The following is a 23,950-nucleotide window of genomic DNA, read 5'->3' on the forward strand; positions in this document are numbered from 1 at the left end:
CCGGCCCCGCCCCCCGGCCGCGACGCCTGCGCGGTAGGGGCTAGCTCCCGTTGGCTTTCCTTCTGCGCAGGCGCGTCGATTAGCGCGGTGGGCGCGGGGGGAAGTGACGTAATTTGGAGGCGGGACGAGCTGGTCGTTAGGGCAACTGACCTCTGCGACCGACAGGAGGCCGGAAATCAGGACTGACTCGTCCTCTGGAGCGGGAATGGAGCGGTGCATGGTGGGACAGTGGCGGACTTCTGCCGGCCGGCTGAGCCGGCCACGTGGTGCTGAGCAGGCCACGTGGTGCTGAGCAGGCCACGTGGTGCAGCTGCGTCTGAACATCTGGCGCCCAGAGAGCATCACAGGCGCTCTGTGAATGGGAGCGACTGTTAATCAGCTCACCATCTTTGTTCATTTATTCACCCACCCATCCACCCACTCACCCACAAATGCATTCTTTTATTCATTCGATCCACAAGACGTAAAGGAATACAGAAATATTTGTTTACATCAGGTCCCTAATATTCATTCAACAAATATTTGTTGCAAACCAATGACAAAAACCAGCCAAGTATCTGCTCTTGTTACCTTGTATTGGGGTAGGCAGACTATAAACTAGTAAGCTAGTACATACATTAACAAATTTCACTTAACGGCAAGCGCTAAGAAGAAAGAATGAGGTGTCGTGATTGTGACTGGGGAGGTAGATGGCTGGATGGTTAAGGAGGACCTCTCATTCAGAGGTGGATTTGGAGGACGAGGGAAAAAACTCTCCAGGTGCAGAGAACAGCGAAAGCGAAGAGTAAGTAGGATCAAGCTCGGTGTGCTTAATGGAGGGTGAGTGATGAGAAATTCCCTAGAATGACTCAGAACGGACTACCATTAGTGTTAAATTTGCCAGAAGTGTTCTCCCAATTCATTTTTATCCTATTTAAAAAGCATGCACGGTTAACGCTCTGGATTATTTTAATTTCTCTTGCAGAAATAAAGGAGATGGGTTTTTTGGTCAGTTTAATCCTAGTAAAATATTTTTTTCCAGGTGCCTTAGACGGCTCAAGACTTTGTTGTAACTGACAACACTAGATATAGATCAGCCTACTGCACTTTTCCAAAACACCTGTTATTTAAAGTCCTGGATCCATTTACTGAAGCTTTCTCCATGATATTCAATTGCCTATGTTTCTTTTTTTTTTTAACTGTGTTTAATTTAATTGATTAACCAGACTGAGTTGACATATGTGGCGCACCTTCTCTATTTATTAGACCCTGGAAGCTGGGCAGGGTGCTGGTAATGGGATAATCTACAAAAAACTTCTGAAAAGTTGCAAAACTAGCCAAATACACAATCATAAGGTAGAAAGGATGCAAGTACAAATTAAAGCAGGAGCTAGAAGCCCGGGCAGAGTACTGACAGAAAGAGCCAAAAATTTTCAGTCTCAGGTGCCAGCTGTGTGTCGTGTGTGTGTGTGTGTGTGTGTGCGCGCGCGCGCGCGTGTGTGTGCGTGTGTGCGCGCGTGCGTGCGCGTGCGTGCGTGCGCGCGCGCGCCTGCCTGCGTGCGTGTGTTTTTGTGTATGTTTCCATGGAAACGTCCCTCCCTTGCCTCCCGATGGCTCCGCCCTCTAGCGGCTGAAAGCCAATAGTGGGCAGGGAGCGTCCCGGCGCGTGCGCAGAGCGCGTCAGCTCCCTGGGCCGTCCCTTCCGGTTGTAGGCGGAGCTGGGGTGCGCGTGCGCCCTGTCCCCCAGCGCACGCGCCCTCCCAGCATGCAGTGGGCGCGCGGCCGGCGGGCACCTCAGTCTAGTCCGCGGCGGCCGCTGAGTGCAGCGGGTTGGTTGGCTGCAGCGGCCGGAGGCCGACCAGGTGGAGAGAGGCGCCGCCAGTGCACAACCGCCCGCCATGAAGTCCCCCGCAGGTAGTGGCCGCCCCTTGGTGTGAACCCCGTTCCCCGGACCCGGGCGCCGCTGCACCCTTGCGCCTCCCGGGGGCGCGACCTGGGCCCAAGAGCGGACCCTGGTGACCCTCGAGTGACCAGGGCCCGGGAGTGGGGGGGGATTGGGCCACCCCAGGAACCCGCCCCCTCGGTGGCCGAATGAAGGAAGCAGCTGTTCTAGCGCTTCATTCATTCAGCAAACTCCGGGTCGCTTCTGCTAAGGACGGGTCTGGCCCCGGGGTGGACTCTGGGGGAGACCGAAAGTTCTGGACGGCGTTCCAGAGCCGGAGACATGTTCAATAAGTAAAGAAGCAAGCAAGGGCTGTAGAGAGTGGTCGGTGCCGTGGCTGGTGGCGCTTCCTTGGAGAGGGCGGTCAGGGAGGGCTTCTGAGAAGTGGTGGCATTTCAGCTTAGAAGCAGCTGTGCCGCTAAGACCTGGGGGAGGAGCGTCCCAGGTGGCGGGAACGGCGAGGGCAAAGGCGACGGGGAGACAGCAAGACGGGTGAGCGTTTGGACAGCACCCAATCATTCTGGCTGGAACACACCTGGCGGTCCGTGGTCTTTTAAGGGCAAAGGGACGCAGTGGGAGGGTTTTCATTTTCTTTAGAAAATCGCCCAGGTTGTGAGCTGCCTCCTGGAATTTTCTGTTGCCCGCCTCTCCTCCCCCAGTTCTTTCTCCATCCCATTGCCATGATGATGATGATAATTGTATTAAAGATGATCATCAGAATGAGGGTCATCAGGCCTCAGGAAGGCAGGAATGTTGTCAGCCTTGTTTGCTGCGGGATTGTGAGCTTGGAGACCTGGCCCATAGGTTGCAATCAATAAAGACTACAGAATAATTGCGGCCGCTCAAGTGTTTGACATCCTAGTTCTTCCAGGAGGCTTTTTTTTTTTTTTTTTGATAATTCCAGCTTACACTGATCTCTCACCTGAGCCCCTGCAGCCTGTCTTTGCCATCAAATTTAATATAGACCCACAGTCCTTTTTCTGCAGTTCTGAAATCCAAAATACTCTAAACAGAAAGACTTGCCCTAAGTTTGCAGCAAAATCATTTGGCCAGAAAATCTGACCTGTACTGAGTTGAGTCTTTCTTTTTCCCACTTAGTTTAGATCAGAGTTCCTCACCTGGGGTGATTGTGCCCCTCCAGGGGACACTGGGCGATGTCTGGGGACATCTGTGGTTGTCACACTGGGGGTGCTCCTGGCATTGAGGGGGTGGGGGCCAGGGATGCTGCTCAGCCCCCAACAGAGCCCAGGACAGCCCCCCAGAGAGGATGATCTAGCCACAAATGTTAACGACACTGCTAAAAACCCTGCCCTAGAGACACCAAGTGTAGATCTGAGCCAGCAGCACCTTGCAAAGACCTCCCCACCCTGGTGTTCACAAACGGGGAGTCCGGGACCACTGTGGCCCTGCCCAGCTCCTGCCATGCCAGAAGGGGAGAATGAGGCCCAGGTTCGTGTTTCCTGGAGAAGCCATTTTCCACTCCACTCTCCGGGAGAAGTACTTACTCCACATTCCACATCCAGCTGGGGAACCCGCAGGCCTCTGTTCCTTAACTCAAAAAGGAATTCGGGACAGGTGTGGCCATTCGAGACCCACAGGTGCTCCAGGAATGCCATGGAGGCCTCACGCAGACAGGGCTGTGAAAAGGAAGACTGGTGGGATGGGGATGCAGGGCAGAGGGGGCGACCTTCGGGACGGCCTGGGAGACTTCTTGAAGAAAGCTGGTGTGACTGGGCACAGAGAAGTTGGCCAAAGCCACCGTGCTGGAGCCAGGAGAGTCTGGGTGATGTGGACCAGGGGTCAGCAAACCAGTTTGTAAAGGGCCAAGTGGTTTAGACTGGCCGAGCCACACACCATCTCAGTGCCATGTGAAATCTTTACCTCGTGGTAAAGCAGATTTGCCAGCCTCTGGTGTGGACTCTGATAAGGGTTTGAACTTTGATCTTTAGTGCAGCGTGGAGCCCCAGAAATGGGGCAGGAAGACCAGTTGTGCAGATTTGCCAAGGTGGTTGTGAGTGCAACACTAGTGCACAGCGGAGGGGCTGAGGTTAGACTGTGGTGTGAACCCTACCTCTGCCCTGCTGGCTGTGGGGTCCTCACAAGGGACCTGAACTCTCCAGACCTCAGGATTCCCGTCTGTAAAATGGGGACAGCATGGGACACAGAGCTCAGAGCTGTCTGAGGGTTCAGGGAGGGAAGGAAAGCAAACAGCTTACCCTCTACACACCACAGGAAAGATGTCAAGGGACAGCTGTTGTTACAGACCACCATCTCTTGGGGCTAGGGATGCTTCAATAATCAGCATTTCCCCGTGTTTTAGAAAGATGTTACGTTACATCCAAGGAGTTTGGGGTTAGCACCCTGTCATTAAACAATCACTATTTCAGTGAAATGCAGACGTATGCCGAATGTCCCCCCTTAACGCTGTTTCTTTTTTTTTTTTTTTTTCAGTTTATTTATTTATTTATTTATTTTGTGAGGAGGATCAGCCCTGAGCTAACATCCGTGCTAATCCTCCTCTTTTTGCTGAGGAAGACCGGCTCTGAGCTAACATCTATTGCCAATCCTCCTCCTTTTCTTCCCCAAAGCCCCAGCAGATAGTTGTATGTCACAGTTGCACATCCTTCTAGTTGCTGTATGTGGGACGCGGCCTCAGCATGGCTGGAGAAGCGGTGCGTCGGTGCGCGCCCGGGATCTGAACCCGGGCCGCCAGCAGCGGAGCGCGCGCACTCAACCGCTAAGCCATGGGGCCAGCCCCCTTAACACTGTTAACATTCTGGGCCGGGTCATTCTCTGTGGGGGGCCGTCCTGGCACTGTGGGGTGTGGAGCAGCGTGCCTGGCCCCACCCACTCATCACTCCCCAGTTGTGATAGCCACAAACGTCCCCTGGGGGGCAGAGTCACCTCTAGAGGACGGCTCACCCTGTGCATCCCCACGAAGCCCTTGGGCCTTGCTCATCTGCTCCGGGAGGTGGTAGCCCTCTCCTGTCGCTCCACCCCCAGTGACTCTGCCCTTAATTCCGGACTTGAAGCAGACACATGGGACATAGGGTTTTTGTCTTCTCCATCCAGCCTGTGCCGGAGACGCCCTGGCCACGGCGGCCCTGTGCCCGGTGGTGAACTACCTGCGCTGGGACCTGAGCGCCCAGCAGATAGCGGAGCTCACGACGGAGCTCATCGAGCAGACGAAGCGCGTGTACGACCGGGTGGGCTCCCTAGCCTTCGAGGACGTGTCCTACGAGAGCACGCTCAAGGCACTGGCGGACGTGGAGGTGTCCTACACGGGTAAGTCCGGCTCTGGATCCTGGCGGGGAGGCAAAAGCAGCTCGAGCTGCGGAGCTCCTGGACCCTGACCAGGGGTGACACCTCCTGCTCCCCGGGGCCGTGCTGGATGAAGGCGCTGACGGGGGTAAAGGCATCTGGCAGGTGCTGATTGGCGGGCCCCACCCCACTCCACTGCGCCCCTGGCACACTGGGTCCTGACCAGCTGTGTCACCTGAGGCCGAGACCCGGACAGCGTGTCTAACGGCATGCCTCTCCAGGAGTCGGCTCAGGAGCCGGCCTTGAAACCGGAGCCCCTGCTCACCCCTTCCGTGTCCCGGGGGTGTTCTCTCCGAGCGGCTGAACTTGGCCCCGTTGTCCTGTGTCATCGTCGTCCCCCCCCCTTTGAGTAACCTCATGCCATCCCGTGTCCTCGTCACCACCCAGCTGGCTCCCTGTCTCCTGCTCCCTTTGTGAGGAACGAGACACTCGGTCAAACAGATCCAGAGCCCGCTTCCCCGAGCCCCCTCGGTAGAGGGTGGCGGTATGGGGATGGAAGACCCAGAGAAGTCTCGAGGCAGAGAGCTCCAAGCCCAGGAAGCCCCCCGCCCCCGAGTCTCCAGCAGAAGTCGTTTTTCTGGGAACCATCGGGAGTCCCTGAATTCCGGCTCGGGGTTCTCGCGTGTCCCTGAGGCCTCGCCACTCAGACCCCAGAGGGTGTGCTGCTCTGGAAGCAGATGGAGAGCCCGCGGCCGGGCTTGCCTCCGGCTCTGCCTCCCCCGCCCGGCTCCAGGCGGTGGGCCTCAGTCTCCCCTGCTTGTCTCTCTGACAGGAGGCTCTCAGGATCACGTGATGCCAGTTTCCTCTTAGCAGGCGCAACCCTGCCGGGCATCACTTGATCTCCCCCACGCCCACCTCCTCTCCTGCAGCCTTTTATTTCCGTCTCCACTCAGTAGCCCGAGTCATTTTAAAGACACTAAAACTGAATCGTGGCCCTCCCCTCGGCCAGCCCTTCAGTGCCTTTCCGCTGCCCTCGGGATGAGGGCCCGAGTCCTCGAAGTGGCCCTCAGTGCCCTGCTCTCCGTCTCTCTCACCCTCCCCTGGGCCGTCTGTGCCCGGCTGTGGGGCCCCCTTGCACTTCCTCGCACTCTCCCGTCCTCGTACAGCCTGGCCTCCTCTCCCTCTGCTTGCTGGCTGTCGGGCTTCTCCGTGAGCACAGCTGGAGCTCTGTCCCACGAGCCCCTTCCCGGCCCGTCCCCACCTGGCGGCCTGGGTCAGTCCCACGCTCCGTGCTGGCTCGTGGTCCCCTCGATGCAGTCACTGTGGCTTGTCAGATGTCCCAGGTGGACAGACACTGCTTTCTCCTTTTCACTCTTCTCTTGGGCGGCCAGCATCGGGCCGGCCCAGAGCCCCGCCATGCTCCATACGGGCCGGCCGAGCGGGCAGTCCTGGCACCGCCCTTACAGAGACTCCATGGGCGGCTGAATGCACCCAGACCTGGGGACGTTTTCACTGGCCCAGAATCGTGGAAGTGATTCGCATTCAGGTCTCCCTGGTGCAAAGTCTATGCCTTTTTTTTTTGCCTCTGGTGAGATATAATACACATACCATATAATTCGCCTACTTAAAACATATGTTTTAGTGGTTTTTAGTGTATTCACAGTGTGGTGCAACTAGCACCATTAGCTAATTCCAGAACATTCCATAATCCTGAAAGGAAACCCTGTCTCTATCAGCAGTCACTCCCCATCCCCTACCCCAGCCCCTGATCATGGGTTGAGCCTGTTTCCATTTGGACCGTGAGGTCCGCGAGGACGTGGGTAACAGCGCTCGTCTCTCTACCCCGCTGCCCCACCCGGGGCCCTGCGCGGGGCATGTTTGCTGAATGAATCGGCAGACACGATGAGTTCCACGCCTGGGGCTGAGGTCGGCACTTCCCTCGGGGCCCATTTCACAGCTGTCCCGTTGTCTCTCCGGTTTCAGTCCAGAGGAACGTCCTCGACTTCCCCCAGCACGTTTCCCCGTCCAAGGACATCCGGACGGCCAGCACGGAGGCAGACAAGAAGCTGTCCGAGTTTGACGTGGAGATGAGCATGCGGCAGGACGTGTACCAGAGGGTCGTCTGGCTGCAGGTGAGGGGGTGGAGGGAATGGCACCCGGCAGGCTGGAGCTGGGGAGCCCGGGGGCACGTCCGTGGCTCAGAGCCCCTTCAGACCACATCGCCCTGCTCCCCAGACTTGAGAAGGCAGAAAACCGAAAAGATGGTGGGGACGGTTGCACAGCAGTGTGAATGGACTTAACGCTACTGAGCTGTGCACTTGAGAACAGTTAAGGTGGTAAATTTTATGGTACGTCTCTTTAGCACAATAAAAAATCGTTAAAAAATTGACAAAGACAAATGGAGAGGGACAAAAAAAAAAACATGAGACGCTTGGGACTCCTTCAGCCTTGCCCGCATCTGCTGTGTCATTTCACTTTCCCAGCCTCGCTGGGCGTAACTTAGAGCTACCGTGCTGTCTCCCGCGTGAGGTGAGAGGGGCCGGCTGGCACGTGCAGGGTGACACAGCACGTGTATGGGGCCTGCCTCAGTCGATGCTCCCCCGGGCACGCCGGGCCGGGACCTTCGCTGCTGCTGTCGGGGGCACCGCAGAGGTGGACCAAAGGCGCCTCTCATGTCGCTTGTTCATTCCCTTAGAACTTGCTGATGTGTCTCCCTCATGCTCAGGAAAACGCACCTGTACGCTTTATTGAAATTTTTATTGAGACAGTTGTAGGTTCACATGCTTTGTAAGAAATGATCACAGATGTCCCGCCTACGCTTTCCCCAATTTTCCCCAGTGTAGCTTTTTCAAAACTAAAGTCAGTACTGCAACCAGGACACCGACCTTGATGCAATCCCCCCACCTCATTCCTGGTTAACCGTTCACCTGTTGAAGGCCCCCTGGGCCACTTCCAGTTTGGGGCTCTTCCCAGTAAGCGAGCATCTGTGTGCAGGCCTCGCGTGGACGTAAGTCTTCATTTCTCTGGGAGGAATGCCCGGGAGTGCACTTGCTGAGTCATGCGGTAGTGGTACATTTTGCTTTTTAAGAAACCACCAAATTGCTTTCCAGAGCGGCTGCCCCATTTTATGTTATGACGTCTGAGTGATCCAGTTGCTACGCTGCCTCGCCAGCATTTGGCACCGTCGCCGTTTTTCGTATAAACAGGGCTTCGATTCTCTTACTCTAGGAAAAGGTTCAGAAGGAGTCGCTGAGGCCAGAGGCGTTGCGGTATCTGGAGCGACTGATCAAGCTGGGCCGGAGGAACGGGCTGCACCTGCCCGAGGAGACGCAGGAAGTGAGTGCCCGGCTCTTGGGGGGGGGGCCCTCGAGTTCCTGCGCCCCGTCTGAGGGCCCAGCCTCTGGCCTGATGCCTGTCTTTCTGTGGCGTGAACTGTAGGAAGGAAGGTCTCTCTGCCCTCAGTTCTCCAGGGTCATGGGGGGCTTCCCCAGAGCACAGGGCTCCCTTGGTCCCAGGAGAGAGGCATGCGGCGCCTCCCCCCATACCCCTCATTCGGTCCTCCCTGTGACTTTGGTGCGATGGTTTTAAGGAAACACTCACTCCCCCCGTGGGTCTGCTGTATTCTCTGTACTCTACGACCACACGGCTTCCCTTCTGACAGATATGTGGGGTCCCACATCAGGTGACTTGGTGACGCCAGCTGGGTATCCTACAATTTAACTCACTTCTGACACTGTCTACCCAGAGACGGCGCCAGACCCCACAGGTTAAGGGCTCAGTCCCACGAGACTTCCCTCATTTCAGATGCCAATTGAAAGTCCAGGTGGTCACCTGTGCTTCTGGCCAGCTGGCTATAAATCGGGGTTCCCGCGACCCCCTCGGGTTCGGTTAATTTGCAGGAGCGGCTTACAGAACTCAGGAAACCAGTTTACTTAGTAGATTACTGTTTATTATAAAAAGATACAACTCAGGAACAGCCAGATGGAACCTCAGCCTCCCCGTGCCTCCGCCCATCCACCCACCCAGAAGCTCCAAATCCTGTATTTTGGGGTTTTTCTGGAGGACTCATAATGTTGGTGTGGTTGATTGAACCTGCAGCCTCCAGCCCCCTCTCCCCTCCCAGAGGAGTCTGAAGGTCCCATCCCTCTAATCGTGGCTGGCTCCCCTGCCACCAGCCCCGTCCTTTGGGGCTCTCCAGAAGTCATGGCATGAGCAGAAACTCTGGTCTGGTTGACGGGCTTGTCGGGAAGAACAGGATGCTCCCCTCGCCTTTATCACTCTGGAGCTATTTCAGTTTTTTCTTATCACTTAGGAAATTCCAAGGGTTTTAGTGTGCCAGGAGTGGGGACAAAGACCCATATACATTTCTTGTCATAAGTCACAGTGTCACAGTTGACATCACTGCGTGTCTGGCACTGAGGCTGGGGGCCCGTGTCTGCCTGTGTCCTGTGGTTCATAGTGACCGTCTGCATTCACCAAGCTCAGGGGCCAGCTGTTTCCTGTTTCTGGGGATTGGCTACTGCTAGGAGAGGGGCTGGCCCTCCAGGGTCAGCGAGGCCAAGACAGCAAAGCCTCAGGACACGGACTCCCACCCAGTTAAAATCGAGTCGATTTTTAACTGTCTCTAAAAACCAAATGGACCCCAAAAGGATAAAAGTTTAGCTCCGTTAAAATGGCCAAAAGCTTAGGTGTAGACTGAAGAAATTCCTGAGCAGGAGGGTCCAGGAAGCTCTTGGCCGGGGACCTGGAACAGCTGAGGGCACGAGCCCCGTCCTGGGGTCGCAGAGGCCGAGAGGCGCGGCAGGCGGGTGCTCGCCTCCTGATTCACGGCGCCGCCCAATCTCAGGCCGTCGTGTTGGCGTCTTGAAGCCGCTCCGTTTCCTTCCCCGTCTCCCTCCTGTCGCTCGTCCCCCTCACCTGCCTCCGCTCAAGACTGTCTTCTTCCCTCCAGAAAATCAAAAGCATCAAGAAGAAGCTGAGCCTTCTGTGCATCGACTTCAATAAGAACCTGAACGAGGACACGACCTTCCTGCCCTTCACACGGGGCGAGCTGGGTAGGGGCCGGAGGGTCAGCGCTGTCAGGGCCCTCGGGGGCCTCGGCCTCCCCCACCACCCCCGGACCTCTGAGGTCAGGGCTGGCGGGAGGCTGAGGCATTTGTATCTGATACTCCCCCCCGCCGCAGCGGTTTGGAACATAAGGTTCTAGATCCTTCCTTGGGGAGGGCCTTGGTCTGTCTGGGATTCTGCCCTGACAGAAACATCCTGGGGCTGCGGCCGTAGCTGGGGCCAGTCTCCGTCTCCGCCTTGCCCGGAGCTAGCCTTGGGGTTCCCCTCTGAGATCCACACCCCACTTGCCGCTCTTTCTTATGGTTGTTTTTTTTTAATCTTACAAAGTGAAGGGGACGGAGGGGATCCTGTTCCCCACCTGGCTGTGCGGGGAACTGTGAAGGGCTGGGGCCTAGGCATCCCTTCTAGCTTTGACTCTCTTCTCCACCTCACTTCCCCCGAATGCTTTATTTGGAACGTTTCACACCTGTAGGAAATTAGCGAGAACAGCACAGTGGAAGACCTGTGCCTCGCGTAGACCCGCCCCCAGCCCACATTCCTGTCCTGCCGTGTAGACCCATGTAGGTGTGGCATCTGAACCCTCCAAGGGTCATCTGTAGGCCTCACAACCCTTCCCCAAGAGTGGGGACATTCTCCCGCGTCACCTCCTGCGGATGTCGCACACAGGAGACAGGGCAGCAAACGGGTTTTGTTGAAAGTGCAGATTTCCGTACTCAGCTGTCCCCACGACGTTCCGTGTTCCTTCCCCGTCTGGGGTCCAGCCGGGGATCACACATCACGTTTAGTTTTCGTGTCCCTTCAGCCTCCTTTCCTGTCGAGCGGTTCTTCAGCCTTTTGAAAACGTTTTTCCGTCCTTCCCGACGTTGACAGTTGTGAAAACTCCCCCAGGGGCCTCAGATGACGCTCTGTGTTCTAGCCCGTCCTGTACACTTCGCTGGAGTATAAGGTCACATGAGATTCCACCTTGTAGTTACAACAGCGTCCGCCCCCAAGGCGGCCGGTGACACAGGGCCCTCGTTGCCCGAGGCCTCCGTGGTGGCTCCATCACAGAGATGCCTACAGACACGGGTTTCCGGAACAAGTGCCACTCGCCGCCAAACCCCGCTGCCCTTCGTTCCGTTCAGTCCCTCCCGTGTCTCGGGCAGCAAGTCCCGCTACCTGGGTCCTGACATCTAAGGACAGATGCCCTGTTTCCTGGGCGAAGGGGGACCCGGGGCCTCTGGAGTGCGGCAGACAAACCCACTCACCCTCCTGTTAGCGCAGCCCGAGGGGCCCCGCTGTCTCCCGTACGGGCGGCCCGAGACGCTCTGTCTTGCAGGAGGGGAGAGTGGTGGCCGTGTCAGGACGAGTCTGGCCAGCCTGGCAGGGTCTGGCCCTGTCTGCAGGTCCAGCTGAGCCAGAGCATAGCGGTTGTTTATTTTCCCCTGGTTGCGAAAGGGGTTCTTGGTGTTGTGTTACAGAAATGCAGAGAGCGTCTCTCTCCCCTTTTCTCTTTTCCTGAATCTTCACTGCTTGGTTAAGCCAGTCCTCCACCGTGCACCTCCACTGTGATGTTACCATTTTCCCTTGGTAACAGATGATTTTTCCAGAGGTGCTCTGAGGCTGCTGCTCACCACGTTTTGCCCGCTGGCTGAGGCGTCCCCGGATGAGGCTCTAACCCCGTCGTCCTTTGTGCGTTTGTTGGTTGCCTTCTCCTGTAGGTCAGAACGTCCCCTCCCCCCTCGCTGCCGGATCTATGTCTGTATCAGTGTGGACGTGCAGATTCCAGTTTGTTCAGTGCAGTAGAGCCCATTGCCGTCATCATGTGTCTTGATGCTCAGGTGGTCCCCGTTTGACCTGGAGGGGCCCCCTCGGGTTCGGTGTGTCCCTGTGACTCTCTGAGCACCTTCTTTCTGGCACAGGGTGCTCCGGGCTTGTCTTGTGCTTTCCCTGCCCAGCCCCGGCCTGATGTTTAGAAACCAAGGTCTGGGTGCTGGGGAGCTGGTGTTTCTCCGCCCTCTTGAAGGGCAGAGTTAGGAATCAGATATCCGTCTGCACGTGTGCACACACAGACCTGCTTCTGAATGTGTACACACGTCCCTGAGGGTGTGGTGACGCCTTTAGTTCTAGTGAGGTTCCCCAGGGCTCGTCTAGTGGCGCCCTTTCCACATTTTAACCGCCTTCTCCAGCAAGGAGAAGCCCACTGAGGTTGTTTCGGGCTCGACCACAGGAAGGGGGGGTGCTGTGTTCTGGGGTGAGAGCGGCTCTCTTGCGTGCTGCGTCTTGGGCTCTGGGTCCGTGGGCGCCAGCTCGGTGTCTGCAGCCAAGCTTTGCGCCATCCAGTCGCTCGGCAGATGTTTGTCAGGCCCGTGCATGTGCCGCAGCCCAGCCGGGAAGGAAGGCGGCTTTGCCTGCCGTGGGGCCCACCCCGAGCCGGAAGCCCGCTGGAACCCTCCAGGCCTCCCACGCCGAGGGCTGAGCCCGGATGGTCATGACCTCGCCATGGTGCCCTAGCCCGGCTCATCCTGCTCACCTGTACCGGGGGAGGGTCCTGAGCCAGCCGGCCTCCTCGGGGGCTGTGGGCCAGGGTAGAGGCAGAGCGTGAGGTGGTGGCCGTGGCGTCTCCTAAGCTGTGAGGTGGGAGCCCCCGGATCTGTCTCAGGAGGTCGGCTCAGGAGCAGGGACCAGCTGGGAGGCTGTCGCGGCAGTGCGGGCCCTGGGATGGGGCAGGGGCACCGCCTGGGGGGACACAGGGCTGCGGGCGGGTTCTGTCCCCATCTGGTGCCATTTACCGAGAACGGACACAGGAGCCCGCAGCCCCGGGAAGCCCGCGTCAGGCGGAGCAGAGCTTTTCCTTCCCGAGGGAGTCCTGGTGGGGGTGGTGGCACATTTCCAAGGCGGGGAGCGTCCTCGACGTCCCCTCTTTGGGTGGGGAGGTGGGAAGAGAGTGGCCCGAGTCGCAGAGCTCCGTGGGGAGGCTGGCTGGCGCTGCGGCTCCCTCTGGCTCCATCCCGGCCTTCACGAGGGAGCAGGCCCGCCCCCTCCCGCCGCGTCCGTGCCCCGGCCTGGCGGTCCTTTAAAGCCCCCGATGGTGTCCCGCAGGAGGGCTCCCCGAGGACTTTCTGAACTCGCTGGAAAAGACGGAGGATGACAAGTTGAAAGTCACCCTCAAGTACCCGCATTACTTCCCACTCCTGAAGAAATGCCACGTGCCCGAGACCAGGAGGAAGGTGGAGGAGGCCTTCAACTGTCGCTGCAGGGAGGTGAGGAGGCGGCGCCAGAGTCCGGCCCGGGCCCCGCCCCGCGGAACCGTCCTGTCCTTCACCCGGCCTGTCCTTTGAAGAGTGGCCGCTGGCTGGAGGTCTGAGCGGTTCCCTCGCGGGGTGACAGGACAAGCATGTGCTCAGGTCCCCCTTTCCTCGCTGTCTTGGGGGGTTCCCCACGTTGGTCTGAAGGTAACGAGGTTCCCCCACCGCGGGATTTGAGATGGGGCCTCACAGGTGGGGGCTCGCCTCATCCCAAGGGAGCCGCTGACCGCCTGCGGAGGTGAGGGCGGCTTGCCGTTCGGGAGCCGTGAGTTTGGGTCCCAGTGGGCGTCAGCAGTGAAGTGATGCTGGGGAGAGCCCCGAGCCGGCAGGCCCAGGCTGGTCGGGACTGGCTGGGGGTGGGCGTCACCTCATCCTCCCGTCCCGGCCCCCAGACCTGACAGGCAGAGCACGGGGCAGGCGGAGTCCTTGGTCCCAGGGTCCTGGCGTGTGGACTGGCGCTGCGGAGATGGCACTGCAGGCCGCCAGCCCCAAGCCCTGTCCAATGTAAAGGTCTCCACTTCCCGGTTGTAACTTGGTTTCCCGTGGACGGCTTGGGCCGCCGGGAGCCTTCTGTTCTGCACGGGCCTCTGTTTCTGCTTGTAAACTAATCAGATGGGGTTCATTTTGTGTCAGTCCCATGAGCTTGGTTGGCTGGGTCGACCCCTCGGATGCAGGCAGAGACGTGACAGAGCCCTTGAGCCTGGGGCCAGGGCCTGCGCGGTGGGGAGCGCCCAGGGGCATGGTGCCCCCTGGAGGCTCTTCTGGAGCGCCCGGCCCCCGCATGGCTTCCACTCACGGCCTTAGAGCCCTTCACAGTTCACACCCTTTCTGCTTCCAGAAAGGACCCCAGGGCTCATGAAGACCCACATGTTATGACAGGACCAAGTGCACAGAAATCTGGGCCAGTGGGAGAAGGGAGGGAGATTAAATGCAGCTGGCTGAGTCCTCGTGTTCCAGAATGTGCCTGCCAGGGGGCCCGGGCAGCCCCTGCCTCTGCTGAGACCCGCAGAGCGGGGAGGCTGGCCTGGGAGCCCTCGGTGGGGAGGGAGCCGTCGTCCACAGAGCTGGTCGCTGTCGGTTCCAGGAGAACTGTGCCATCCTCAGAGAGCTGGTGGCCCTCCGGGCCCAGAAATCCAGCCTGCTGGGATTCAGCACGCACGCCGACTACGTCCTGGAGATGAACATGGCTAAGACCAGCCAGGTGGTGGCGACTTTCCTAGGTAACCCCTGGCCTCCCCCAGCCTCCCGCCCCTGGGTTCCGGGAGTGGGATTCGGGGCTCTGCTCGCCTGTGATGTGATCTTGCCTCTGAGAGCCCTGTCCTGTCCACCCTTGAGGTGGGAGTCTCATGCCTCCCCGGCCCCTTTCTTTGGCCTCGAGGGACCCTAACCTAACGACCGCGTGTTGGGGCTCTGGGGCGAGGCCTGCGTCGGGGGGCACGGGCGGCTTTGGGGAGCCCACGCAGGGAGGTAGCCTTGCTTTCCCCTGCGTCCTCCACAGACGAGCTGGCCCAGAAGCTGAAGCCCCTGGGGGAGCAGGAGCGGGCGGTGATCCTGGAGCTGAAGAAGGCCGAGTGCGAGCAGCGGGGCCTGGAGTTCGACGGGCGGATCAACGCCTGGGACATGCGCTACTACATGAACCAGGTGGAGGAGACGCGTTACAGCGTGGACCAGAACCTGCTGAAGGAGTACTTCCCCATGCAGGTGGTCACCCAGGGGCTGCTCGGCATCTACCAGGAGCTGCTGGGGCTGGTCTTCGAGCGGGAGGAGAGCGCCACCGTGTGGCACGAGGACGTGACGCTGTACTCCGTGAGGGACTCGGCCTCGGGCCAGGTCATCGGGAAGTTCTACCTGGACCTGTACCCACGGTGGGTGTGAGCCAGACAGGGGCCGGGGGAGGTGGGTGTCCTGGAGGCTCCCCCTGACGGGTGGGCTGGGTGGGCAGGACCCCTGCCCTGGGCGCCCGCTCCTCTGCTGAGAAGGAAGTTAAGCCATTCAAGGTGTCCAGTCGCCCCGGTGGGCAGACAGGTTGACTGAGGGACACAGAGTCACTGAGTGGCAGAATCGGGGACCGTTCCGGGGTCTTGAGCCGTCTGGGCCAGTCAGTGAGCGGAGCAGACGCCCGGCTGGGCCTGACCCAGCCCCCTCCCCAGGGAAGGGAAGTACGGGCACGCAGCCTGCTTCGGCCTGCAGCCCGGCTGCCTGCGGGAGGACGGGAGCCGCCAGATCGCCATCGCGGCCATGGTGGCCAACTTCACCAAGCCCACCGCGGACGCCCCCTCGCTGCTGCAGCACGACGAGGTGGAGACCTACTTCCACGAGTTCGGGCACGTGATGCACCAGCTCTGCTCTCAGGTGGGTGCGGGGCAGCGGGGCGGAGGCCGGGGCAGGGCCGCCCGGTGGTGAGCGGGTCTGAGGCAGGCTCCTCCCTATCCCTTTCTTCATCTGATACCACTACAGACATGGTAATGCCCGTGTATCAGTTCCCATCACACAGGCCACAGGCCAGGGGCTTCAACAACAGACGTGTGTCGGGTAGACGGCCGTCTCCTCCCCCTGTCCTCACGTGGTCGTCCCTCTGTGCGTGTCTGTGTCATCTTTTATAAGGATACCGGTCACGTTGGATCGGCCCACGCACTCATTTAGTCGCCTCTTTAAAGACCCCATTCCAAATACAGTCACATTTTGAGGTGTGGGGATTAGGGCTTCAACATAGGAATTTAGGGGGGACACAATTCAGCCATAACAACTTGCAGAGAGCTGCCGAGAGGATTAAGTGAAAATAATGCACGTATGTAACCTGCTTAGGCGCACACAGGCCTCATCCCCTTAGCTGATATTAGGGAATGTTGCTTGAATGATCCAGCCAAAGCTGGTGATGGAAACCAGCAAAGGCTCTGGATCCAGCGAACACCCACCAAGCCCAGTGAGGGGGTCGGGGTGCTGGCCCCTCTGGGTGGAAACACGGAGGCTCATAAAGTTGAAGTGACTGCCCCCGGATAGGCCCTTGGTGGCAAGGGCAGGGCTCACCCTGGGTTTTCTGGGCCCCCAGCCTAGCGTCCGTGCCCCAGGACCCCAGCTGTTCATCTGCGTTCGCCCTCTGCCCCTCTCTGCACACGCACACTCAGCCCTTTCTCCTGATAGCGGGAATGTTCTTAGAGGCTGAACGGGAGTGTGTGGGGACTGGGTGCTCAGTGATTTTTAGTCAGCTTACCGAGTTGTGCGGCCATCACCACTGTCCAGTTTTGGACCATTTCCATTACCCAAAAAGATCCTTCAGCCCCCTTAGCTCCCCACTAGCGCTACCCACCGCCCCAGCTACCGGCAATCATGAACCCGCTGTCTGTCTGCGGATCTGCCTGTTCTGGACATTTCACGTCAATGGGATCACACACCGTGTGTCCTTCCGTGTCTGGTTCTCTCACTGAGCATCGTGTGTTCAAGGTCCATCCATGGTGTAGCTGTGTCAGGGCTTCACTCCTCTTCACGGCTGCGTCGTATTCCAGTGTGTGGATGGACTACTTAGAATGATCTTTTGGCAAGCAGAGAACGTTTGACTTGGTTGAAGTTCAGTCTATTAAGCTTTTTTCTTTCATAGTTTGCACTTTTTTGTGTCCTGTTGAAGAAATCGTTTCCTAACCCAAGGCACTAAGATTTTCTCCTAATTTTTTTTTTCTAGAAGTTTTATAGTTTTAGCTCTTCGTGTCGGTCTGTCGTCCGTTGTAAGTTAACGTTGTCTGTGATGTCTGTGGCGTAAGGGTCACCCACTCACCCGCCAACAGTTCCCCAGGGCAAAGCCAGCATCTGTACAGTGCCCGGGCTGTGGGTGCCCCCTGGTCACTCCCATTCACATCCCCTCTTTCCACTTCCTGCCTCTCTCTGGGAAATCCACTCACAGATTATTTCCCGCAACTGGAGCATTGTTCTGCCAGCGACCCACGCCAGCTTCCTCATTTCCTTCAAGTCCTTCATGATACACACATTTGATTCTCATTCTTTGAGGCAGTTCTGTTCCATAATGTTGGTGTGAACAGGGAACCGGTGGTCCTGGGGGGATGGAGGGGTAGGATCCTGCAGGCCTCCACTCACAACGTTGTCATCAGCCGATCAGGAGGTGACCTTGTGTCACGTGTGTTTCTGTTTAGACACCTTGTTTAATGTACACTGCGGGTTTATTACCGTTGGACTCCGGGCCAGCAGCCCTGTCACTCATCCTGATGAGACTCATCTCACACGTGCGTCCTCCGTGAGGCGCGTCCCAGCCTCTGGCGCTCAGGAACCCCAGACAGCACTCCAGCATGACATTTGGGGGCCGTTTTAAACAGCAAAGTCACCCACAAAAATGCAAAAAACAAGGCACTCAACAGACCGTGAAAAAGACACTTGTTACAGTCAGAGCTCAGACCACAAGGCGGAGTGTCGAGTGACCACGAGCTCTGCGGGGGTTGAATTGGGGTTACAGATGAGTTTCAGCAAGTCACACGTTGACAAATGGGGAATCGAAAGTGAGGAGGGCCTGCCCAGGATCACTCAGCAGCTTATGTGGCAGATCAGCTGCCAGACCGGGGTTCCAGCTGGACTGGATCTGGCGCTGTGTTTTTCCAGAATAATCTCAGACACACAAAAGTGGAGAGGACGGTGCCCCTTCCGATGTCCGTCATTCAGATTCCGCCGTTGCCAGGCCTTTGCCTTTTGGGTGCAGGGCTTTCTAGAGCGTTAGCTTTGTGGGTGGGGGAGCGGAACAGGGGTGACAACAGGCACGGGCTGCTCCGCCTCCCTGTGTGTCCTGGGCTGGGGCGGGTCAGCCAGCAGCTGCCCAGGGAGCCTCAGTTGTCCCCATCGTTATCCAGGCTTCGATGACAGGAGCCTGGATGACGTTAGCCGCCTGTGTGGGGGGGAGGTGTACCTGTGCACGCAGGTGAGGCCGGGCGGGGGGCGCTGGCACTCCCGCGGCCTTGCCTGTCCCCGCAGGCGGAGTTCGCCATGTTCAGCGGCACGCACGTGGAGCGGGACTTCGTGGAGGCGCCTTCGCAGATGCTGGAGAACTGGGTGTGGGAGAAGGAGCCGCTTCTCAGGATGTCCCAGCACTACCGGACGGGCAGCGCCGCCCCCCAGGAGCTGCTCGAGAAGCTCATCAGGTCCCGCCAGGCCAACACAGGTGCCGCCGCGCCCCACCGGGGGCCTCTGCCCTGCCACTGCTCTCCTGCCCGGTGCCCGTTCTCCGGACCCCAAGGCCGGGGAAGGGAGGGGAGTCCCCGGGGCCTGTGCTGCCCCCAGCGAGGCTGGGCATGTGCCCTTGGGGGTTTCTGCACCACCCAAGCTGCAGAGGGCGTAGCGGACGCAGAGCCAGCCCCCCCGTCTCCTTCCTCCCGCCTAGGCCTCTTCAACCTGCGCCAGATCGTCCTGGCCAAGGTGGACCAGGCCCTGCACACGCAGACGGCCGCAGACCCGGCCGAGGAGTACGCCCGCCTCTGCCAGGAGATCCTGGGGGTCCCAGCGACGCCAGGTAGGTGCTCGAGAGCCAGGCCCACATCAGAGGTCGCAGTCTCGGCCGTCCCCGGGTCAGAAGGATCCAGTGTTGGGTGAAGGGAGTCGGGCCAGCTTACAGGCTTCGGCTGAGGCCTGGGAGGAAGCAGGTGGCCTCTGGCCGCGTTCCTTTGCTTCCTTGGGCCCGTCGGCTGCAGCGCTGAGAGTGACGGACACTTGGTCGGTGTGGGCGGTTCCATCCTTCCTCACAGGCCCACCTTCTGCTCAGGCTGCCTGCTGCCTCCATCCCCCTACGCCCCCACTCTCCGCGGGCGCCCTCCTGCACGCTGCTTTGTAGAGAGCCTGGAAGGTGCAGAACAGACTAGAGGTTTCGTCCCCTGGAAATAACGAGCAGATAGGGTTCGCACGTATATCCTTCCAAGCGTGCGTGTGTGTGCGCATATGTACACATTGGCACACATGCTTGGATCCATGAACACATGCATCAAGATCATTGGGATTTTAACATAGCTGGTGGTGTATCGGTTTACTATTTCACAAGCATTTTTTTTTTTTTTTTTTGTGAGGAAGATCAGCCCTGAGCTATCATCCGTGCTAATCCTCCTCTTTTTGCTGAGGAAGACGGGCTCTGAGCTAACATCTATTGCCAATCCTCCTCCTTTTTTTCCTCCCCAAAGCCCCAGTAGATAGCTGTGTGTCATAGCTGCACATCCTTCTAGTTGCTGTATGTGGCACGTGGCCTCAGCATGGCCGGAGAAGCGGTGTGTCGGTGCGCGCCCAGGATCCGAACCCCGGTCCACCAGTAGCGGAGCGCCCGCACTCAACCACTAAGCCACGGGGCCGGCCCTCACAAGCATGTTTAAAAGTCCTTCAAAAAGCAGTTTAACCGGCACGTGCTCTGTTGTGTGGATGAGTCTGGATGTGTCCCGTGGTCCCCCGATGTTGAGCCTCGGCGTGTGGCGGCTGCTGTTGTCGTTAAATGCTTTGGTGTGAACCCTTTTCACCTTCAGCAGACAGTGGGCAAGATTCATTTCCTTTGGCCGAGTCGCCCGGCCCCTGCTTTCTAGAAGTGTTGGGTCAGTTCCCCCACTTCCAGGTGGAGGGTTTCTGATGGAGCTGCTTTGAGGCCTCTCTCCCGGGAAGGGGTGCTGAGGGGGCCGGGGGTCCAGACTGGGCCGCAGTGAGACCTCCCTGTGTCTGCCAGGGACCAACATGCCTGCGACCTTCGGCCACCTGGCGGGGGGCTATGACGCACAGTACTACGGCTACCTGTGGAGCGAGGTGTACTCCATGGACATGTTCCACACGCGCTTCAAGCAGGAGGGTGTCCTCAACGGCAAGGTGAGGGTTGGCCGCTGGACGGGAGGGGCCGCCAGCCTGTGGAGGGGGCGGGTGACCCGTGGGTTATGCTCCCTGCAGCCCGGGACCAGGAATAGCCGTCCTCGACCTCGGGCCTACGTGCCGGTGTGGCTGGGGCAGGCGGGGGAGGCGGACACCTGCAGGTCTTCACCAGGTGCAGGAGATAGAGACCGCCCACCCTAGACCCTCGCCAGGGGCCGGGGGCTCGGCCAGCCTTCCAGCCCTTTGTTCAGTCACAGCAGAGGCTCGGCCACCCCTGTTGTGGGGCTCGGCCTGGGGCTTCAACCTCTGTGCAGGTGAAGGGCCCCCAGGGTTCCTGAAGGACGGGTGTCCCTGCACAGTCACGTGCACATGCGTGCACGCCTGTCCCGGGCCCCCTGTCCCTCGTGTTTGCGCGCAAACACCACAGCTCCCTGTGGTGCTGATGCAGGGCCCGCGGGGAGTGGGGAGGGGATACTCGAGGGCCCATCTGGAGGGGCGTGAAGACCCCTCCCAGCCCTGGCCCTCCGTCCCCGGCAGGTCGGCATGGACTACAGAAGCTGCATCCTAAGACCCGGCGGCTCCGAGGACGCCAGCGTCATGTTGAAGCTCTTCCTGGGCCGCGAGCCCAAGCAGGACGCCTTCCTCCTGAGCAAAGGGCTGCAGGTGGAGGGCAGCGAGCCGCCAGCCTGCTGACGTGCCCGGGGGTCCTGCCGGCCCTGGACTGGGGGGTCAGCCCCACCCTGGCTCCCGCCGCCCCGGTGCCTTCGCCTCCTGCCGGGAAACAGGGCGGCCGGGTGAGGAGGGGCGGCTGGTTCTGCCTGTACATTCTCGCGTCCAGTCTCCGCAGCCCTGCTCAGTGGCCGGCCTCGTCGTCGTCCTCGCGATGGCTACAGGGCCCTCGCATCCGTTCAAGGCCTCCCTTACGTTGCACTAACACAGCCCCTTCTTGGGGAGTTTTCCTGGTGAGCAGACAGCTCCTCTTTGAAGCTCAGCCATTCAAAAAGAAGAAAGGGAAGAGGGACTCCTGGCCTGTCTGACGCCTGCTCTCCTGCACAGCATAGCGGCATTGGCATCACATTTGCGGTCCAGTTTGCTTCTGTTAAGCCCTGAACTTGGCCGTCAGCTGTCCGGCTGGGGACGCCGGGCAGTTGAAGGCTGTTCTCTGCGCACTGGAGTGTTCTGGGTTGTGACACGTCTGGGTCGCTGGGAGACGGCTGAGCTGTTGGAGTGACCGCAGCTCGGGCTTGGGGACTGGAGCCGGGGGTGCCAGGATCGCTCACCAGGAGGAGTCTGTTCCCTGCCAACCTCCCACCCAGCACGCGTCTGGGAAGCTCCTCCCTCCCCGTGTGGCACTGGCCCATGCGGGGCAGGCTCAGCTCCTCCAAGAAGCCTGGGCGCGGCCGGAGCCCGCAGCAGCCGCCCGCCCTCTGCCTGGGCGTGAGTCCCTGGGCAGAGCTCCTCCTGGTCCCGTGGCCAGTCTCTGGGAGTGGTTTGACGGAGCTGGTGTCTGATTGATGAGCACAGCTGCTGCGCCCCGCCATGACCTTGTCCACGGGACCCTGAAGACTAAAAGTGGACACAGCCTGTCCTGCTGCGTGGCCCTCTGGCCGCTAGGCCGTTAGCAACGTGGGTGACGTCCAGACTGCCGGGGGGTGGCCTTCCGCGGTCCTCGGGCAATGCTTCAGAAATGCCTTAGTGATATTTTTTGGTTGTGGTAGAAATTCGGAAAGGGTCCTTCACCTGAGCAGGTGGGTTGGGTGTCACCCCCGAGTCATTTGGTCTGGACCGCCCCGTGTTTTCTTCCCTGGCCTTTGAGCTCCCTGGGAGCCCTGCCTCCTGCCCCTGAGTCATCCCCTCCCCATCCTTTGTCAAGGGAGTGTGTGGTGGAGCGAGGGACCGGGCAGCGCCCCGACCCTTCTCCCTGAGGCCCAGGCGGGCTGGCCGTGCCCGTCTCTGGTCCTCGCCTCAGTGGGGACAGTCTGTCTGCCCCCTTGCCACCCATTGTCACCAGCCCTGGGCCAGTCCAGCTATGGACCCCTCATACAGGCCTGGCCCAGCTTCCTTTGCCCACTTCTGTACCTTCTAGACTCTGGGGCAGGGGGCTGAGTGTTCTCGGCTTGTCCGGAGCTGGTGGGCGCTGTGTGGCCGGGAGGGCTGTGCCGAGAGGCAGAGGTTGATACTGGGGTTCAAGGCAGCTGTGGCTTATGCTTAAATCACCTGGGCCTCAAAAAAGGGAAAAAGACAACAGATCCCACCCAGGCTTCCATCCGGGTGCCTCCTGATGGGCAAAGGTGGCATGTCGGGGGGCTGGGGGTCTCTCCTTGCCTTCTGCCTTGAACCCCTAGATGGCCTCCCTCTGCTCCCCAGGCAAAATCCAGGTGTGGTGTCAGCACCCCGAGCTGTGGGCTGGACAGCTAGGGGAGGGGCAGGGGCCACACAGCAGTGGGTCTGGCTGGGCCGTGTTGTCGCCAGGCGTCCAGGGCAGCCACGGTGCTGCTTAGCGAGGCGTCGCCAAAAGTGTCTATGTTTCTCCCGGCCACTCCGGGACCTGCCGATGGTTCGTCCCTGAGACGGACCCGATGGCTCAGATCCTGGGGCAGGAAGGGAACAGCAGCACAGCTGCCACCTGTCGCCCGGGGGCCGAGGGGGCTGGGAACCTCTAGGCGCTGTGCGGGTGTCTCGTCCTCCACCCCAGCACCTTGCAGCGTTCTCACGGCTCTGAAGACAGCCTGGAGTTGGGATCCCTGCCAACCGGGTTGTCATTCTCCTCTATCCCCCTCTCTCCCCCCCCAGGAGGAAAAATGGAAAATTAAATTAGAAATAAAAATGGAGTCTGTGTTTTGCCATCTTTGTAACATTTCTGTACAAACTCGCTCGTTGGATTTTGGTGAAACCTGAACACAAAATGGGGGTCCCCTGAGGACTCGGCCTGAGGCCTCCTGTCCCGGCCCGCACCCCAGCTTCACGTCGGCTCTCTCAGTCTCGAGACTTCAGCCAGGGTCTCAAGGAGCCCTGACTCTGGGAAGAGAGAGGGGGGCCTTTCCAGCCGGCGGCCTGGAGCAGCCCCACCCGTCACCCCTGAAGGGGTGACGGTGCCAGTGGGACGTCGTAGGACTGTCGCTAACAGAGTGCCTGGGTTTGGCTGCCTCCCTGCGGGGTTGTCACAGGCTGGGCGTTTCAGGATCATGGCCAGTGTCCACTCCTTCCCAGAGTCCTCATGCAGCAGCAGCCCAGCAAGAGACGGTCCCTGTGGGGCCTCACTGGTGAGGATGGCTTTCTCTCGTCCCTGGAACGTCGTCTCGTGCAAATTGAGCTCAATCCAGATATTGCTAGGTGGCGTGGGGAGCGGGTCCAGCCTGGGCTGGGCGGTGGGCGTCTGGGTTGAAGTCTCAGGGTTGGCCTGTCGGGTTGGGGGCTCCCCAGGGAGGGCTTCCAGCTCGGGCTGGGCCGGGTGGGAGAGCACACTCGCCGTGGCTCCGCCCACAGGATCACAGGCCACTGTGATGCCGTCGTGCTCACAACCCCCTGACCCTCTTGTGGGCGCTCCGTCCAGCCCCCTGCAGCCCACGAGGCCGGCGGACGGCTCCAT

General features: G+C 59.4%; 1 protein-coding gene across 1 annotated transcript; it reads left to right on the forward strand.

Annotated features, from left to right (window-relative positions):
- Window positions 1-1,776: 1,776 nt before the first annotated feature.
- Window positions 1,777-21,957, forward strand: THOP1 (thimet oligopeptidase 1). Its single transcript, XM_058537608.1, has 13 exons — window positions 1,777-1,893; window positions 4,994-5,206; window positions 7,166-7,314; window positions 8,411-8,518; window positions 10,134-10,236; window positions 13,331-13,491; window positions 14,621-14,756; window positions 15,035-15,401; window positions 15,687-15,888; window positions 18,505-18,691; window positions 18,911-19,039; window positions 20,225-20,361; window positions 20,899-21,957. The coding sequence occupies exons 1-13, from the start codon at window positions 1,878-1,880 to the stop codon at window positions 21,052-21,054; spliced, it is 2,064 nt and encodes a 687-aa protein (XP_058393591.1). The 5' UTR covers window positions 1,777-1,877; the 3' UTR covers window positions 21,055-21,957.
- Window positions 21,958-23,950: the final 1,993 nt, after the last annotated feature.

The sequence above is a fragment of the Diceros bicornis genome, unplaced genomic scaffold (assembly GCF_020826845.1).
Source record: "Diceros bicornis minor isolate mBicDic1 unplaced genomic scaffold, mDicBic1.mat.cur scaffold_67_ctg1, whole genome shotgun sequence".
NCBI lineage: Eukaryota > Metazoa > Chordata > Mammalia > Perissodactyla > Rhinocerotidae > Diceros > Diceros bicornis.

Excerpts from the sequence above, each read along its gene's own strand:
- THOP1 (XM_058537608.1), top strand. Across the intron at positions 5,207-7,165 it reads CGTGGAGGTGTCCTACACGG|TCCAGAGGAACGTCCTCGAC; the intron begins GTAAGTCCGGCT and ends CTCCGGTTTCAG. Across the intron at positions 19,040-20,224 it reads GGGGGTCCCAGCGACGCCAG|GGACCAACATGCCTGCGACC; the intron begins GTAGGTGCTCGA and ends TGTGTCTGCCAG.